At 40.5% G+C, this 14,552-nt stretch overlaps 1 protein-coding gene across 1 annotated transcript in view; it reads right to left on the reverse strand.

The window, feature by feature from the left end:
• LOC132236167 (hepatitis A virus cellular receptor 1 homolog) overlaps positions 1-14,552 on the reverse strand; it is a 34,797-nt gene that overhangs the window by 12,071 nt on the left and 8,174 nt on the right. The window contains exons 4-6 of the mRNA XM_059699546.1: positions 13,231-13,311; positions 10,668-10,757; positions 3,639-3,731 (exon numbers count right to left, since the gene is read on the reverse strand). Of these exons, the coding sequence (XP_059555529.1) occupies positions 3,639-3,731; positions 10,668-10,757; positions 13,231-13,311 (264 nt within the window). The remainder of the gene's footprint in view (positions 1-3,638; positions 3,732-10,667; positions 10,758-13,230; positions 13,312-14,552) is intronic.

The raw sequence follows: 14,552 nt of genomic DNA on the forward strand, positions 1-14,552 counted from the left end.
GTCAAATTAAGTATAAAGAAGCTAAATCAATATTAAGAAAGTCAACAGATTCTCTAGTATGTTCAGCTGCCTGGAACAAAGCTATTTTTCTTATACACTTTTATGACTCTAAAACAGCCGTGGGCAAACCCGTTTGAAATGAATAAAACTTAAAAAAAAAAACCGTACCCTTTTATGTAATGATGTTTACTTTGAATTTATATTAGTTCACACAAACACTCCATCCATGCTTTTGTTCCGGCCCTCCGGTCCAGTTTAAGAACCCATTGTGGCCCTCGAGTCAAAAAGTTTGCCCACCCCTGCTCTAAAATCTGACTTCTAACCTAAAACCCTCTCCTCCAAACTCAGTTCATCGCCCAAATGCTTCAGATCCCTCCTGGTTACCAGATAAATACACACAAGGCTCAATGGGAGTTAAGGAAAATCAATGTTCCATCAGATTTCTCTGGCTAAGAGGTTGAGACATTTCTGTTACTTTTCAGAATCCAGATCACCTCAAGGAGTCAATGAGTTGAAAAGGCTTTGAGAATCTTCACTAAGTGTTATCTTTTTAATCTTAAAAATAAAAGGTTTGGCCAAAACCGGTTTGGCTGGGTGGATAGAGCATCGGCCTGCGGGCTGAAGGGTCCCGGGTTCGATTCCGGTCAGGGGCATGCACCTGGGTTGCGGGCACATCCCCAGTAGGAGATGTGCAGGAGGCAGCTGATCGATGTTTCTCTCTCATCAATGTTTCTAACTCTCTATCTCTCTCCCTTCCTCTCTGTAAAAAAATCAATAAAATATATTTAGAAAAAAAATAGAAGGTTTGAACCTGAACTTGTCCTCAGAAGGCCAAGCTATTTCCCCACCCATACATCAAATTATTCTCCATTTGTATTGCATCTAAACTCAGAAACTTGAAGCATGTAGCCTGAATTGAAAAGAGAAGCCATACATTCTAAATCCCTGAAATTCTTAAATCAGATATATACTTTGTCATAAGTATAAACAGCATTTTTTAAAATTTTATGCTACATACTAAAGTAAAGAATGCTAGAAGCAAAACTGTCACTGACTGACATAAAAAGACAGGGTAATTATATAAAGGGCTTTTTCAATGAGGATATCAGATAAGGACAAATTCATCCTAATATAACTTCAGTCCTCATGGTAGAAACACCATCCAGTAGTTATAAGCACAGCCACAAATTCAAATTAATGGAACCTGAATCCTGAGTCAACCACTTTCTACTCATATGTCTTTCAACAATGAACTTGGACTCTGTGCCCACAACTATAAAGTATAACTGAATCACACCTACAATGCATAGGGCTGTCATAAGAATTAAGTAATATAATGATTGTAAAGAACTTAGCAGATGGCAGTGGTCGGCAAACTGCGGCTCGCGAGCCACATGCGGCTCTTTGGCCCCTTGAGTGTGCCACTTCCACAAAATACCAACTTCTGCGCATGGGCCACGAAGTTTCAATTGCACTGTACATGCGCGCCTGCACATGGTATTTTGTGGAAGAGCCACACTCAAGGGGCCAAAGAGCCTCATGTGGCTCGTGAGCCGCAGTTTGCTGACCACTGGGTTAGGGGATGGGTGAAAAAGGTCAAGGGATTTAGAAGTACAAATTAGTACTTACAAGGATAGTCACGGGAATGTAAACTACAGCACAGGCAATATAGTCAGTAATATTGTAATAAATATATATGGTGTCACACGGATACTAGATTTACCAGGGTGATCACTGCGAAACTTATATAAATGTCTAATCATGGGGATATACACCTAAAACTAATATAATACTGTATCTCCACTGTAATTTAAAATAATAAATAAATTAAAATTTTTAAAATGGAGTAAAAAGAATTTTGCATGAATTCTGTCACACAGGGTCATCTTGATGATGCCTTACCTGCCACATGAGGCTCCAACCTCAGAGTGGATAAAGGATCTCTCCTACAGCTCCCAGTGAGAACACATCTCATTAAGCAGACACTTATTTATATTTTTCTGGTAAACCTGTGCTCAACTGAACCAGATCCACACCATTCTCATTAGATGTCAAAAATAAATGAAATGGTCTGAGGCCCTAACCGGTTTGGCTGAGTGGAAAGAGTGTCAGCCTGCGGACTAACAGGTCCAGGGTTTGATTCCACTCAAGGGCTTGTATCTTGGTTACAGGCTCCTCCCCAGCCCAGGCTCTGGTCAGGACGGGTGCAGGAGGCAAATAATCTATGTGTTTTTCTTACATTGATGTTTCTCTCTCTTTCCCTCTCTTCCACTCTCTCTAAAAATCAATGGAAAAATATCCTTGGGTGAAGATAAAAATTTAAAAAAGATAAATGGTCTGAGGATTTGGGGGCTAATAATCCCCTGGAGAATCTGATTTTAAAATCTATGGGTCTATTTACTTGAAACATATTTATAGATACAAAGGAAACAAGTAATCTGGAATGTGAAGCTCACATTTGTAACCCAGGGAAGAACATTAATTCTACATTATACTTCCACCTCATGATAATACCCTGGGTGGTATACCTTCTTTATTGCAAGGCCTCTGGACTCAAAAACACATCACATTCTTTCTCAGGATGTTCTGCAGGCGACTGGTGCTGTAGCAGAGGTGGAGACCCCAGGTGATCCTGGGACCCCGGTGAGCTCAGGTGGAGTTAGAAATCCACATGACAATGAGAATAAATCCAGCAGCAAAAACAGCAAAAGCTTTGTGCTAGGCATGAGCATCAACAAAACCAGTGAGAGCCTAGGTTCCCCTGCAGACCTGGGCACTAATACTCCCTGAGCTCAGAGTTCCTGTCCTTGCTCAAATAGACTCTGACAGGGGAGGGCTTGAAGTCACACTGGAAAAAAGAAATAAGCTGTATGGGAAAGTGTATTTCCCAGGGGTTTTACAGGTGAAAAAGGAAACCTGTAATTTACACTGAAGCATTTTGTGACGGCCAGCCATGCATATCAGATGTGTGTATCTTCATGAACATGTGTGAGGTGGGGAAAATGTCTAGAACATGAGGACAGACTCTCATTAGCCTAACCCACTTCTTGGCATTCCCTAGACTTTCCTCATAAACCTGTGCTCCACTAGGCCAAATCCTCACCATCTGCATTAGATGTCCAAGATTAGTGATCTGCGGCTTTTGGAAATAAAAAATTCCTTTGAGAATATGATTTGTTTAAAAAAAATAGGTCCTCTCACTCTAAAAGTACTTACAGTTAAAATAAAAAAAAAAAGTGCATGTATATGGAACACAGATTCAAAGACACTGTGAGGCCCACCTTTAGAAACCAAGAAGGAATTCATACCCTAGATTGTAACTCTGCCTTAACACATGCCCTTGGCAGTCTACATCCTCTCATTAGAAGGCCAAGGGCTGGCCCTAGCCAGTTTGGTTCAGTGGATAAAGTGTTGGCCTGCAGACTGAAGGGTCCCAGGTTGAATTCTGGCCAAGGGCACATGCCCAGGTTTTGGGCTCTGTCCCCAGTAGGAGGTGTGCAGGAGGAAGCCAATCAATGATTGTCTCTCATCACTGATGTTTCTCTCCCTCTCCCTTCCTCTCTGAAATCAATAAAAATATAAAAAATTTAAATTAAATTAAAAACGAAGGCCAAGGGCTGGAAAATATATCAGTTTACCTGTCTTGAATTTCTGCTGCCCTCCTGCTGGCTTTGTAGGAGTAGACATGGAGACCATAGGTGATGTTGGGCCCATGGTGACATTAGTTGGAGCTAGAAATCAACATGAAAGCAAGGATTAATCAAGCAGCAGAGAATGAGAGCTTTGTGCGGGGCCCGCACTCACACATCCAACGAGAGACTGTCCCCTGCAGAATTGGGCACTAATCTCTCCTGAGCTCAGAGTCCTTGTCCTTAGTCTACTAGAATCTGACCGGGCTGGGATTGAGGACCAGCCTTCAAAGAAGAAACAGCTGCATTGAAAGTATAGATTCCAGGAGCTGCAGATGTGAAGGTCGCTCGGATTACGCACGGAAGCACTTTGAAGAACCAACCGTGCGTGTCAGATTTACATATCCTTCTACACATGGTGAGGAGGGGAAAGTGTCCAGGCCAGGACCTGACTGTGTCCTCTCTGTGGTGCATGACTAAGATTTAAACAGTAGTTCCAGGCCCAGAATGTTTACCCAATAAATAGCATTCATTTCAGTCAGTCCTGAGGATACCCTCCCAGGAGCCCTGCACCCTAACAAGGATTAACACACAACCATAACACATGCAAGATAACACAGAGGATTTAGACATCATACATTTGTCTAGAACAGCGGTTCTCAACCTGTGGGTTGCGGCCCTTTAGGGGTCGAATGACCCTTTCACAGGGGTCGCCAAAGACCATCGGAAAACACATATATAATTACATATTGTTTTTGTGATTAATCACTATGCTTTAATATGTTCAATTCGTAACAATGAAAATACATCCTGCATATCAGATATTTACATTATGATTCATAACAGTAGCAAAATTACAGTTATGAAGTAGCAACGAAAATAATTTTATGGTTGGGGGTCACCACAACATGAGGAACTGTATTAAAGGGTCGCGGCATTAGGAAGGTTGAGAACCACTGGTCTAGAAGTAGGACTTGACCATTTAATGCTTCTTCCCACTTCAGAAATAACAACAGCTAATGACTTTGGCTCTTTCCAGGGTAGAGGTGTATAGGTGTTCAAACCACTTTTGAAAGGTCTTAGAGCTATCCAGAGAGAGAGCTGAAACCAGAATTAAGTCCAAACACAGTGTCTGGCACAAAAGCAAATCAATAAAGGCCTGATCTACAATGTGTGCTTTATTTCTCACCAGGCACCTTTTATCCTGCAAGAAGTTTCCTCAAATCGCAATTCTAACTGAAAAGGAAAACTTTGCATAAGAAACCATAGATTTGAAAGCTCTTCTTTTGGGAGGTCCAATTTAATTTGGAACTGGGCCAGTTTTTACCTTGAAGAAGAAAAAACTGTTTTTCAACAAGTATTTGTGAGTGTCAGCCGGATAGTACATGTTTAGGTTCTGGTGGCCCTGTGGTCTCAGTGGCAATTGTTCAACTCTGTTCATATGAATGTAATCGTAGACAAGATGGAATAATGAATGGGTATGACTTTTCCAATAAAACTTTATTCATAAAACAGTTAGTGAGATTTTTTTCAATATGTTCTAGCTCTGGGCTATAGTTTGCTGACCCTGATATAAGGGGGTGTGGTCATTGGCATACAAAAAATCTGATCAAAGGATCATCAGGAACAATAAAGAGGAGGAAACCTAGTCAAATTGTCTAAGCAACTTATCTTCTTCAGCGATAAATATGCTGCACTGAAGGTAAGAGTAGATGCTGGCAAGGAGAAGCCTTAACAGAAGATTGAAGAGTAATCCAGCCTGTAAAAACTGCAAGGAAACTTTAGCATAGAATTGGCTATTGGAAGCTGAGAGTCACTTTGGCTCAGTTATGAACCTACTTTGCACTGGATTCAGCAATTGCCTTGTAATTACCCACTTATTAGAGAAATTGGTAAGTACTATTGAAGTCTCCTATTATTTCCCTTCCATGTTATTTTTTAAAAATTTATCTAGATCAAAGTAGTTTCACAGCTCCAACAATGTTTTAATCACAGTTTCTTCTTCACTTGCTGTGTCTTCACATTTGTCTATAACTCAGTATCTCACCAGCATCTTGGGCTTCCTTAAATTGCCTCCCAGATCTAGTTTCCTCAGAGTCAGATGTTTTCTCCAACTAAATTGGCCTTATCTTACTTGCCTTCATAGGACAAACAAGCCAAGTTGATAACTTGAGAGATTACAAAATAAAATTTCTCTTAAGAAAAAAAAAGGTAGAGACATAGGTTATTAAGATCACAGGCAATGTGTTCCACAGACTTTGGTGGATAAATATTTATTAAGAACAAAAACCAGGAAATCCCCAAGAACATACTTTTCTCATCAAATGATAAGGCTATTAGTATGCCCCACTCAAGATGGAAGAAATGTAAACTTCTCAGATATTTGGACTTCATGAAACTCCTAAAACCAATTGATGAAAAGTTATTGAGATGCCAATATATTCATATTGCCATAAGGTCATTTTAATTTTTAAACAAGCAATGTTATGATATGGTGAGAGATATACTTCAAAAATTGAGGGTAGGGCAAAGGGTAGGTATGGAACTACATAGGCTTACACAATGTAAATGCAACAAGACTGAGTGAATAATTGTTAACACTGGTGATATATCTACTCATCAGTACCCACAAATATAAAATAGGATTGAATCACACCTATAGTACATAGGGCTGTCAAAAAATGAAGTGATGTAATGCTGGCATAGGACTGATCGTGGTTCCTAACATAGAAACAGAGTGAATATTAAATTCACTGAAATCTTATCCTCAAGTGTAGGATCTGACTTCAGATGGACTGAAGGATCTCCACTCAGAAGTGCTGTGAGGGCAGAATCTTATTAACTTGACCCTTCTTCTTTGGCATAACCCTGTATTTTCCTCATAAACTTGAATACCACCTTCATTACATGCCAAAGATCGGTGGTCCATGGTATTTTGGCTAATAATGTATCCCTTTGGGAATCTGACTGGAAAACTAATGGGTTTCCTCATTCTGAAAGCACTTATTTATACAAAAGGTGCATGTAATATAGCATGGGGGTTCAGAGAGACACTATAAAGCTCTCTTCTGGAAGCCACCCACAAACTCTTATTCTGACTTGTACTTCTGTTTTGACACAATGCCTTGGGTAATCCACATCTCATTAGAAGGCCTCTGCCCTAAGAAACACATCGGTTTACCTATCCTAAGTTACCTGTCCTGGGGTGCTAGAGTTGTAGGAGCAGAGGTAAGGACCCTAGGTGATGTTTGAACACTGGTGACTTTCGGTGGAGCTGGACATCAACATGAAAGCAAGAATTAATCAAGCAGCAGGAAATAAGAGCTGGTCCTGTACACACACAACCAATGAGACTGTCTGTCCCCAGGCTAAATCAGGCAGGCACTAACCTCCCCTGAGCTCAGAGTTCTTGTCTTTAGTCCACTAGAATGTGACAGAGAAGGGCTTAAAAAAAAAAGCTCACAAGAAAAGAAACAGCTGCATTGAAAGAAAAATATTCTGGGAAGTTCAGAGTTGAAAAAGAATATCTGGGATTTACACCGAAGCACTTTGAAAAATCCAGCCATGAATATAAGGTATATGTATCTTCACACACATCTGTGAGGATGGAAACATGTCTGGAGCCTGGACCTGCCGTAGTCTACTCAGTAGTGAATGACTAAGACTTCAGCAGTAGTTCCCAGGCCCAGAATGTTCACCAAATAAATAGCACTCAGATTAGTCAGTCCTAAGGGTATGCTCCCAAGGGACCTACACCCTAAATGAGGATTAACTCACACTCATTAGCATATATTAGATCGCACAGATGATTTATACATTTGGCTAGAAGTTGGACTAGACCAATGGTCGGCAAACTGCGGCTCGCGAGCCACATGTGGCTCTTTGGCCCCTTGAGTGTGGCTCTTCCTAAGCCTTAGGAGTACCCTAATTAAGTTAATAACAATGTACCTACCTATATAGTTTAAGTTTAAAAAGTTTGGCTCTCAAAAGAAATTTCAATCGTTGTACTATTGATATTTGGCTCTGTTGACTAATGAGTTTGCCGACCACTGGACTAGACTACAGAAAATAACTTTATCTCTTTCCACGGTCAGAGAGGGTGTTGAATTCAAAACCACCTACAGAAGGTCTCAGAGTTTACTCCGAGTTTTTATCACATCCAGGCATTAGTCTTAAGCAGAAGTCAGCACACTTTCTGTAAAGGGCCAGACAGTAAGTGTGTTAGGCTTTGGGGCCCCTATGGTCTCAGTGTCAGCTGCTCAATTCTGTCAGTGTGAAAGCAGCCACACACCAGATAGTAAGGATTGGGTTTTGCTGTTCCAGTAAAACTTATTTATAAAACAATTGGTGGGCCTGTTTTGAATGTGATCTGGCTCTGAGCTATAATGTTGGCTGACCCTGATCTAAGTTATAGTCAGAGGCTTTTAAGAAGTATACAGTCTAACTCTGGCCAGTGTTGCTGGGTAGTTTGTGCACTGTCCCATGCACCAAAAGGTCACCAGTTTGATTCCTGATCAGGGCACATGCCCAGGTTTCAAGTTCAATCTCCAGTTGAGGTGGCATAGGAGGCAACCAATTGCTGTTTCTCTCTCACATTCTCTCTCACATTCTCTCTCTCTCTCTCTCTCTCTCTCTCTCTCTCTCTCTCTCTCTCTCTCTCCTTTCTCTAACTCAATAAAAATATATTTTTTAAAAGAACTATATGGTCCAATCCTTTCCATCCAGTTTAAAACCTAATATAGAGAAAAAAAGCAAGCATGCAAAAATTCTGATCAAAGGAGCACAAGGAACAATAAAGAAGAGGAAACCAAGACAGATCTAGTAATGAACTTATCTTCAGCAGTAGAAAATATTTTCCTCAGGAAGAAGCTAGGAAGATATAAGTGTAGATTCTGGATAAGGAAAAGCTCTAACAGAAAGGTGGGGAGTAAGCTGAGCCTGTGAAAAATGAAAGAAAACTTAAGCAAAGATTTGATTATTGGAGGCTCAGATATGTCTGTTAAAGAATTGGGAAACACTGTAAAAGTCTCCCAATTCTTGTTCTTTTCCATGCTATATTTAAAAATTCAGACTGATCAAAATAATTTCACAACTCCCAAAATTTCATAATCATAATCTCTTCTCTATGTGCTGCCTCCCACATCTGTCTATAGAGCTCTATCTCATCAGCTTCTCTGGCTTCCCTGAATTGCCTCCTAGATATAGTTTCCACAGAGTCAGCTGTTTTCTCCATCTGAATTGACCTTATCTTACTTCCCCTCAGAAAATAAGCCTAGTCCAAAAATGAATTTACAAAATAAAGTGTCTCTTAATTAAAGAGAGAGAGAAAAAGAAAGACATAGCTTGTTGAGGCCACAGCCATTGTATTCTACTGTCAATATAAACCTTTAGTGGACAAATATTCATTAGGAAGGAGCACTAGAAACTAGGAAATCCTCAAGTATATACTTCTATCATTGAATAATAAGGTTTAGGATATCCACATCAAGACTGAAGAACTGCAAACTTCCCAGATTTTTGAACTTCATAAAATTCTTTTGTTGTTGTTGTTAATTCTCACTGAGGATATTTTTCCATTGATTTTAGAGAGTGGAAGAGAGAGGGAAAGGCAGAGAGAAACATTGATGTGAGAGAAACACATCAATTGGTTGCCTCCTGCACGCACTCCTATTAGGGCTCCAGGCCTGAGGAAGAGCTTGCAACCAAGCTACGTGCCCTTGACTGGAATCAAACCTGGGACCCTACTATCCGAAGGCCAATGATCTATCCACCGAGCCAAACGGACTAGGGCTATATATCTTTATACACATTACTGGCGTGGGGAAAACGTCTAGGGCCAGGACATGTCCTTGTCCTCTCTGTAGTGAACGACTAAGATTTAAACAGCAGTTCCAAGCCCAGAATATTTACTCAATAAGTAGCATTCATTTCAGCCAGTCCTGAGGATACCCTCCCAGGAGTCCTGCACCCGAAATGAACTCACACCACAAGTATATGCTAGATCACACAGACCACTTATACATTATACATTTGGTTGAAGGTGAATTAGACCACCAGTGATTCCTTCCCAACAAAGAGATGAAAAAAGTAATAACTTGGGCTCTTTCCATGACAGAGTAGATCTACAATTTCAAAGCATTTACAGAAGGTCTCAGAGCTACCCAGAGAGAGAGATGGCAGTGGAATTAAGCACAAACACAGTGCCTGGCACAAAAGGTCATCAATGAATGCCTGATCTACAATGTGTACTTTTTTCTCACTAGACACCTTTGTATCCCATGAGAAGCTTCCTTGAATATTAGCTCTACTAACTAGAAAAAAAGAGAACCTTTGAACAGGAGGCCATTGGTTTAAAAGCTTTTCTTTGGAGAGATACAGTTTAATTTGGAATCAAGCCAATTTTTGCCATGAAGTGCAAGAAACATAAATCAACAAATATTTGTCAGTGTCTGTTACATGAAAGGCATTCGTCTAAAGCACAGGTCAGCAAATCTTCAGTAAATGGCCAGATGAAAGTGTTAGGGTTTGGCGGCTATAGTCTGAGTGGCTGTTGTTCAACTCTGTCATTATGAAAGCAGCCATAGACCTACCTTATGATACAATGATTAGAAATGGTTCTTTCAATAAAATATCATAGGTAAAAGTAGTGGTGGGCTTATTATCCTAGAATAAAGGGTCCAACTTCAGAGAAGACTAAAGGAATTCCACTCAGATTTCCCTTCTTCTCTGGAATAACCTAGATTTTACTCATAAACCAGTGCCAACTGGACCAAATCCACATCATTAGTTATCCAATATCACAGGTCTGGAGTCTTTGGCTTATGATGAAACCCTTTGAGAATGCAATTTTTAAAAAAATGGATCCCCTCACTCTGAAGATACCTCTTAGATGAATGTAATATTGGACAAAGTTTCGCAGATCACATGAGGCCCTACGGAACCCAGGGAAAAACCTTTAGCATAGATGGCAACTCTGCCTTAACATATATTCTGGTGGTCTTCATCCACTCATCTAGCCTCAGAAACACATCAGTTTACCTGTCTTAAGGTTCAGTGTTGGTGCTGGAGTTGTAGGAGCAGAGGTGAAGACCTTAGGTGGTGTTGGAACACTGGTGACCTTAGGTGGAGCTAGAAATCAACATGAAAGCAAGGGTTAATCAAGCAGCAGGGAACAAGAGCTTTGTGCTGGGCCTGTATGTCAACTCAACCAATGAGAGTCTGTCTGTCCCCAGGCATAACTGGGCTCCAACCTCTCCTGAACTCAGAGTTCTTATCCTTTCTCAATTAAAATCTGAAAACTGTCTGGCCAAAGGAAAACATGCATTGAAATGTATACACTCCAGGACATTCAGAGGTGAAAAGGGCTATCCAGAATTAAAGCTGAACTACTGTGAAAAGATCATCCATGCATATCAGATATATGTATCTTCATAAACACCTGCGAGGTACAGAAAATACCTAGAGCCTGGATCTGTCTTAGTCTTCTGAGTGGTGATGACTAAGACTTACTTAAACAGCAGCTCCCAGACCAAAAATATGTACCAAATAAGTAGCATTAAATTCAGTCAGTCCTGAGGGTACCCTCTCCAATGTGTGTGTGGAGGGGGTCGGGGGGGGATTAACACACCCCCACTAACAGATGCAGGATCACAGGAAGGATTTGTACAACATACATTTGGATGAAGGTGAACTAGACCACAGGTAATAACTTTGACACTTTGCAGAGTCAGAGGTGGTGTAGGATTGCAACTCACTTACAGAAGGTCTCCAACTCCAGGGAGAGAGCTGAAGCTAGAATTAAGCCTAAACACAATGCATGGCTCAGAAGCAGATCAATGAAGGCCTGATTCAAGAATGTGGCCCTTTTTCTCACCAAGCACCTTATTTTTCTTTTACAATAAGCTTTATTTTTTAAAAAATATTTTTTTATTGATTTCAACAACTAAGGGAGAGGAAGAGAGGGATAGAAACATCAATGATGAGAGAGAATCTGTGATTGTCTGCCTCCTGCAAGCCCCACACTGAAGATTGAGCCCATAACCTCGGCATGGTCCCTGACCGGAATTGAACCATGACCTCCTGGTTCATAGGTCAATGCTCAAGCACTGAGTGACACCGGCTATACAAGAAGATTTTTTAAATCTAACTCTACTGAGTATAAAAGAGGAGTCCATTGTATAGGAGTCATTGACTTGAAAGCTCTTCCTTGGAGAAATCTAGTTTAATTTGGAATTGAGCTAATTTTTGTTTTGAAGATGGAAAAAAAACCTTTTTCAACAAATATTTGTGTCTATTGCATGGAAGGGATTAATCTAGAGCAGAGGTCAGCAAACTTTTGTAAGAGCCAGAGAGTAAATGTTTAAGCTCTGGTGGCTGGATGATCTCAGAGGCAGTTGCTCAACTATATCATTGTGAAGGTTTATATAGAAAAAATAATATAATAATTGGATATGACTGTTTCAATAAAACTTTATTTATAAAGCAGTTGGTGGGGCTAATTTGAATCTAATCTGGTCCTGGACGATTATTTGCTGACCCTGGTCTAAGGTATAGTGAGAGGCTTTTAGGAAGATACAATCCAGGCCCCTTCCTCCAATTTTAAATATAATATGGAGGGGAGAGTGAACATGCAAAAAAATCATTTTAAAGGAACATAAGGAACAATAAATAGGAGAAAAACTAACCAGTTTTTCTAATGAACTTGTCTATTTCAATGCTTACATAATGTAAATGCAATAAGATTGAAAGGACAATTGTTAAAGCTGGTGCTGTATCTACTTGACAGCACCCTATAAAATAAGATTGAATCACACCTACAATGCATAGGGTTGTCATAAGAATTCAGTGATATAATATTTGCAAAGTACTTAGCATGGTTCCTGACATAGGAGACAGAGTGAATATTAACTTCACTACAATCTTATTCTCAGGTTGAGGGTCTCACTTCAGAGTGAAGTAAAGGATCCCTATTCAGAACTCCTTGGGAGAACAGAATGCCATTAACTTGACCATTTTTCTCTGTCATTTCCTGTATTTTCCTCTTAAGCCTGTGCTCATTGGGCAAAATCCATACCATCCTCATTAGATATCAAAGATCAGTGATCTGGGGGGTTTGGGCTAATATTGAATGCTTTTAGAATCTGACCAGAAAAACCAATGAGCCTAAAAGCATGGAACAGACTGGCGAATCTCTAGGGGAAGGCAGGAGTGTGTGGGTGGATGCGAAGAAGAGACCAACAAAAAGCTTGTATACATATAAGCATAACCCATGGACACAGACAATAGTGTGGTAAAGGCATGGGGGGGGGGGGGGGAGAGTGCGACCGGGTACAGACAAGAAGGGGTCAATGAGGGAGAAAAGGGAACATCTGTAATACTTTCAACAATAAAGATTTTTAAGAAAACCCATTGAGTCTTCCTATTCTGAAAGTACTTATAGTTACAAAATCTGGCTATGAGACTGGGGTTAACAGACGCCATGAAACCCTCGCTTGGGGCCACCTAAGAACCCTTACGCTGAATTGTACGTTTTAACACATGCCCTGGGTGGTTTCCACCCTTTTCCTAGAAGGCCTCTGGCCGCAGAAACAAATGGCTTTACCTGTCTTGAGGGTCTTCGTGGTCCCTGGAGTTGTAGGAGCAGAGCTGAAGACCTTAGGTGGTGTTGGAACAGTGGTTGGAGCTAGAAATCAACATGAAAGCAAGGGTTAATCAAGCAGCAGGGAACAAGAGCTTTGTGCTGGACCTGTACATCAAAATAGCCAATGAGAGACTGTCCCCAAGCAAAACTGGGCACTAATTTGCCCTGAACTATGACCTCCTGTCCTTGGTTAATGAGATCCTTACAGGGGAGGGCTTGAAGAAAAGCCAACAAAAACAGAGATAGCTGAATTGAAAGAATATATACTAGGAGGTTCAGAGGGGATAAAGGATACTCAGGATTAACACGGAAGCACTCTGAGAAGACCAACTACGCAAATCAGATTTATGTATCTTCGTCAATATCGCGGAGGTGGGGAAAATGTCTAGAGCCTGGACCTGTCTTTGTCCTCTCAGTGGTGAATGACTAAATTAAAAAATAGTTTCTAGGCCCAGAAAGTTAAAAAGATATTAATTAATACATAGCATTCATTTCAGTCTTGAGGATACCCTCCAAAGAGACCTGCACTCTAAATGAGGACTAACTCACACCCACTAACATAAATAAGATCACACAGACACTTTATCTATTGGCTGGAAGGTGGACTAGACCACAGGTAGTAACTTTGTCTCTTTCCAGGGTCAGATAGGGTGTTGGAGTCAAAACCACTTACGGAAGGTCTCAGAGCTACGCAGACAATGCTGACACTAGACTTAAGCCCAAACCCAGTGCCTGGCAAAAAATGCAGATCAATGAAGGCCTGATTCAAAAATGTGTACATTTTGCTCACCAAGCACCTTTTCTTTTTACGAGAAGTTTCCTTCAAACTCAACGCTAACAACTGTAAAAGAAACCCCTAGAGTAGACAATCGGTTTGAATGTCTTTCTTTTTAGAGAATTAGTTTAATATGGAATTAAGCCCATCTGTGCCTTAACAGGTTAAACTTTTTTTTCAACAAATATTGGTATCTATTACATGCAAGGCATAAGTCTTAAGCAAAGGTCAGCAAACTTCCTGTAAAGGGCCAGACAGTAAATGTGTTAGGCTTTTGGGCCCCTATGGTCTCAGTGCTCAACTCTGTCAGTGTGAAAACATCCACAGTCCAGATACTACAAGGATTGGGTATAGCTGTTCCAATAAAGTTTATCTATAAAACAATCCATGGGCCTGTTTTGAATATGATCTGGCCCTGGCTATTATGTTGAATGAACTTGATCTAAGCTGTAGTCAGAAGCTTTTAAGGAGTATATACTCTAATCCTTTCCCTTCATTAAAAAACCTA

Source organism: Myotis daubentonii, chromosome 5 (assembly GCF_963259705.1).
Source record: "Myotis daubentonii chromosome 5, mMyoDau2.1, whole genome shotgun sequence".
Taxonomy (NCBI): Eukaryota; Metazoa; Chordata; class Mammalia; order Chiroptera; family Vespertilionidae; genus Myotis; species Myotis daubentonii.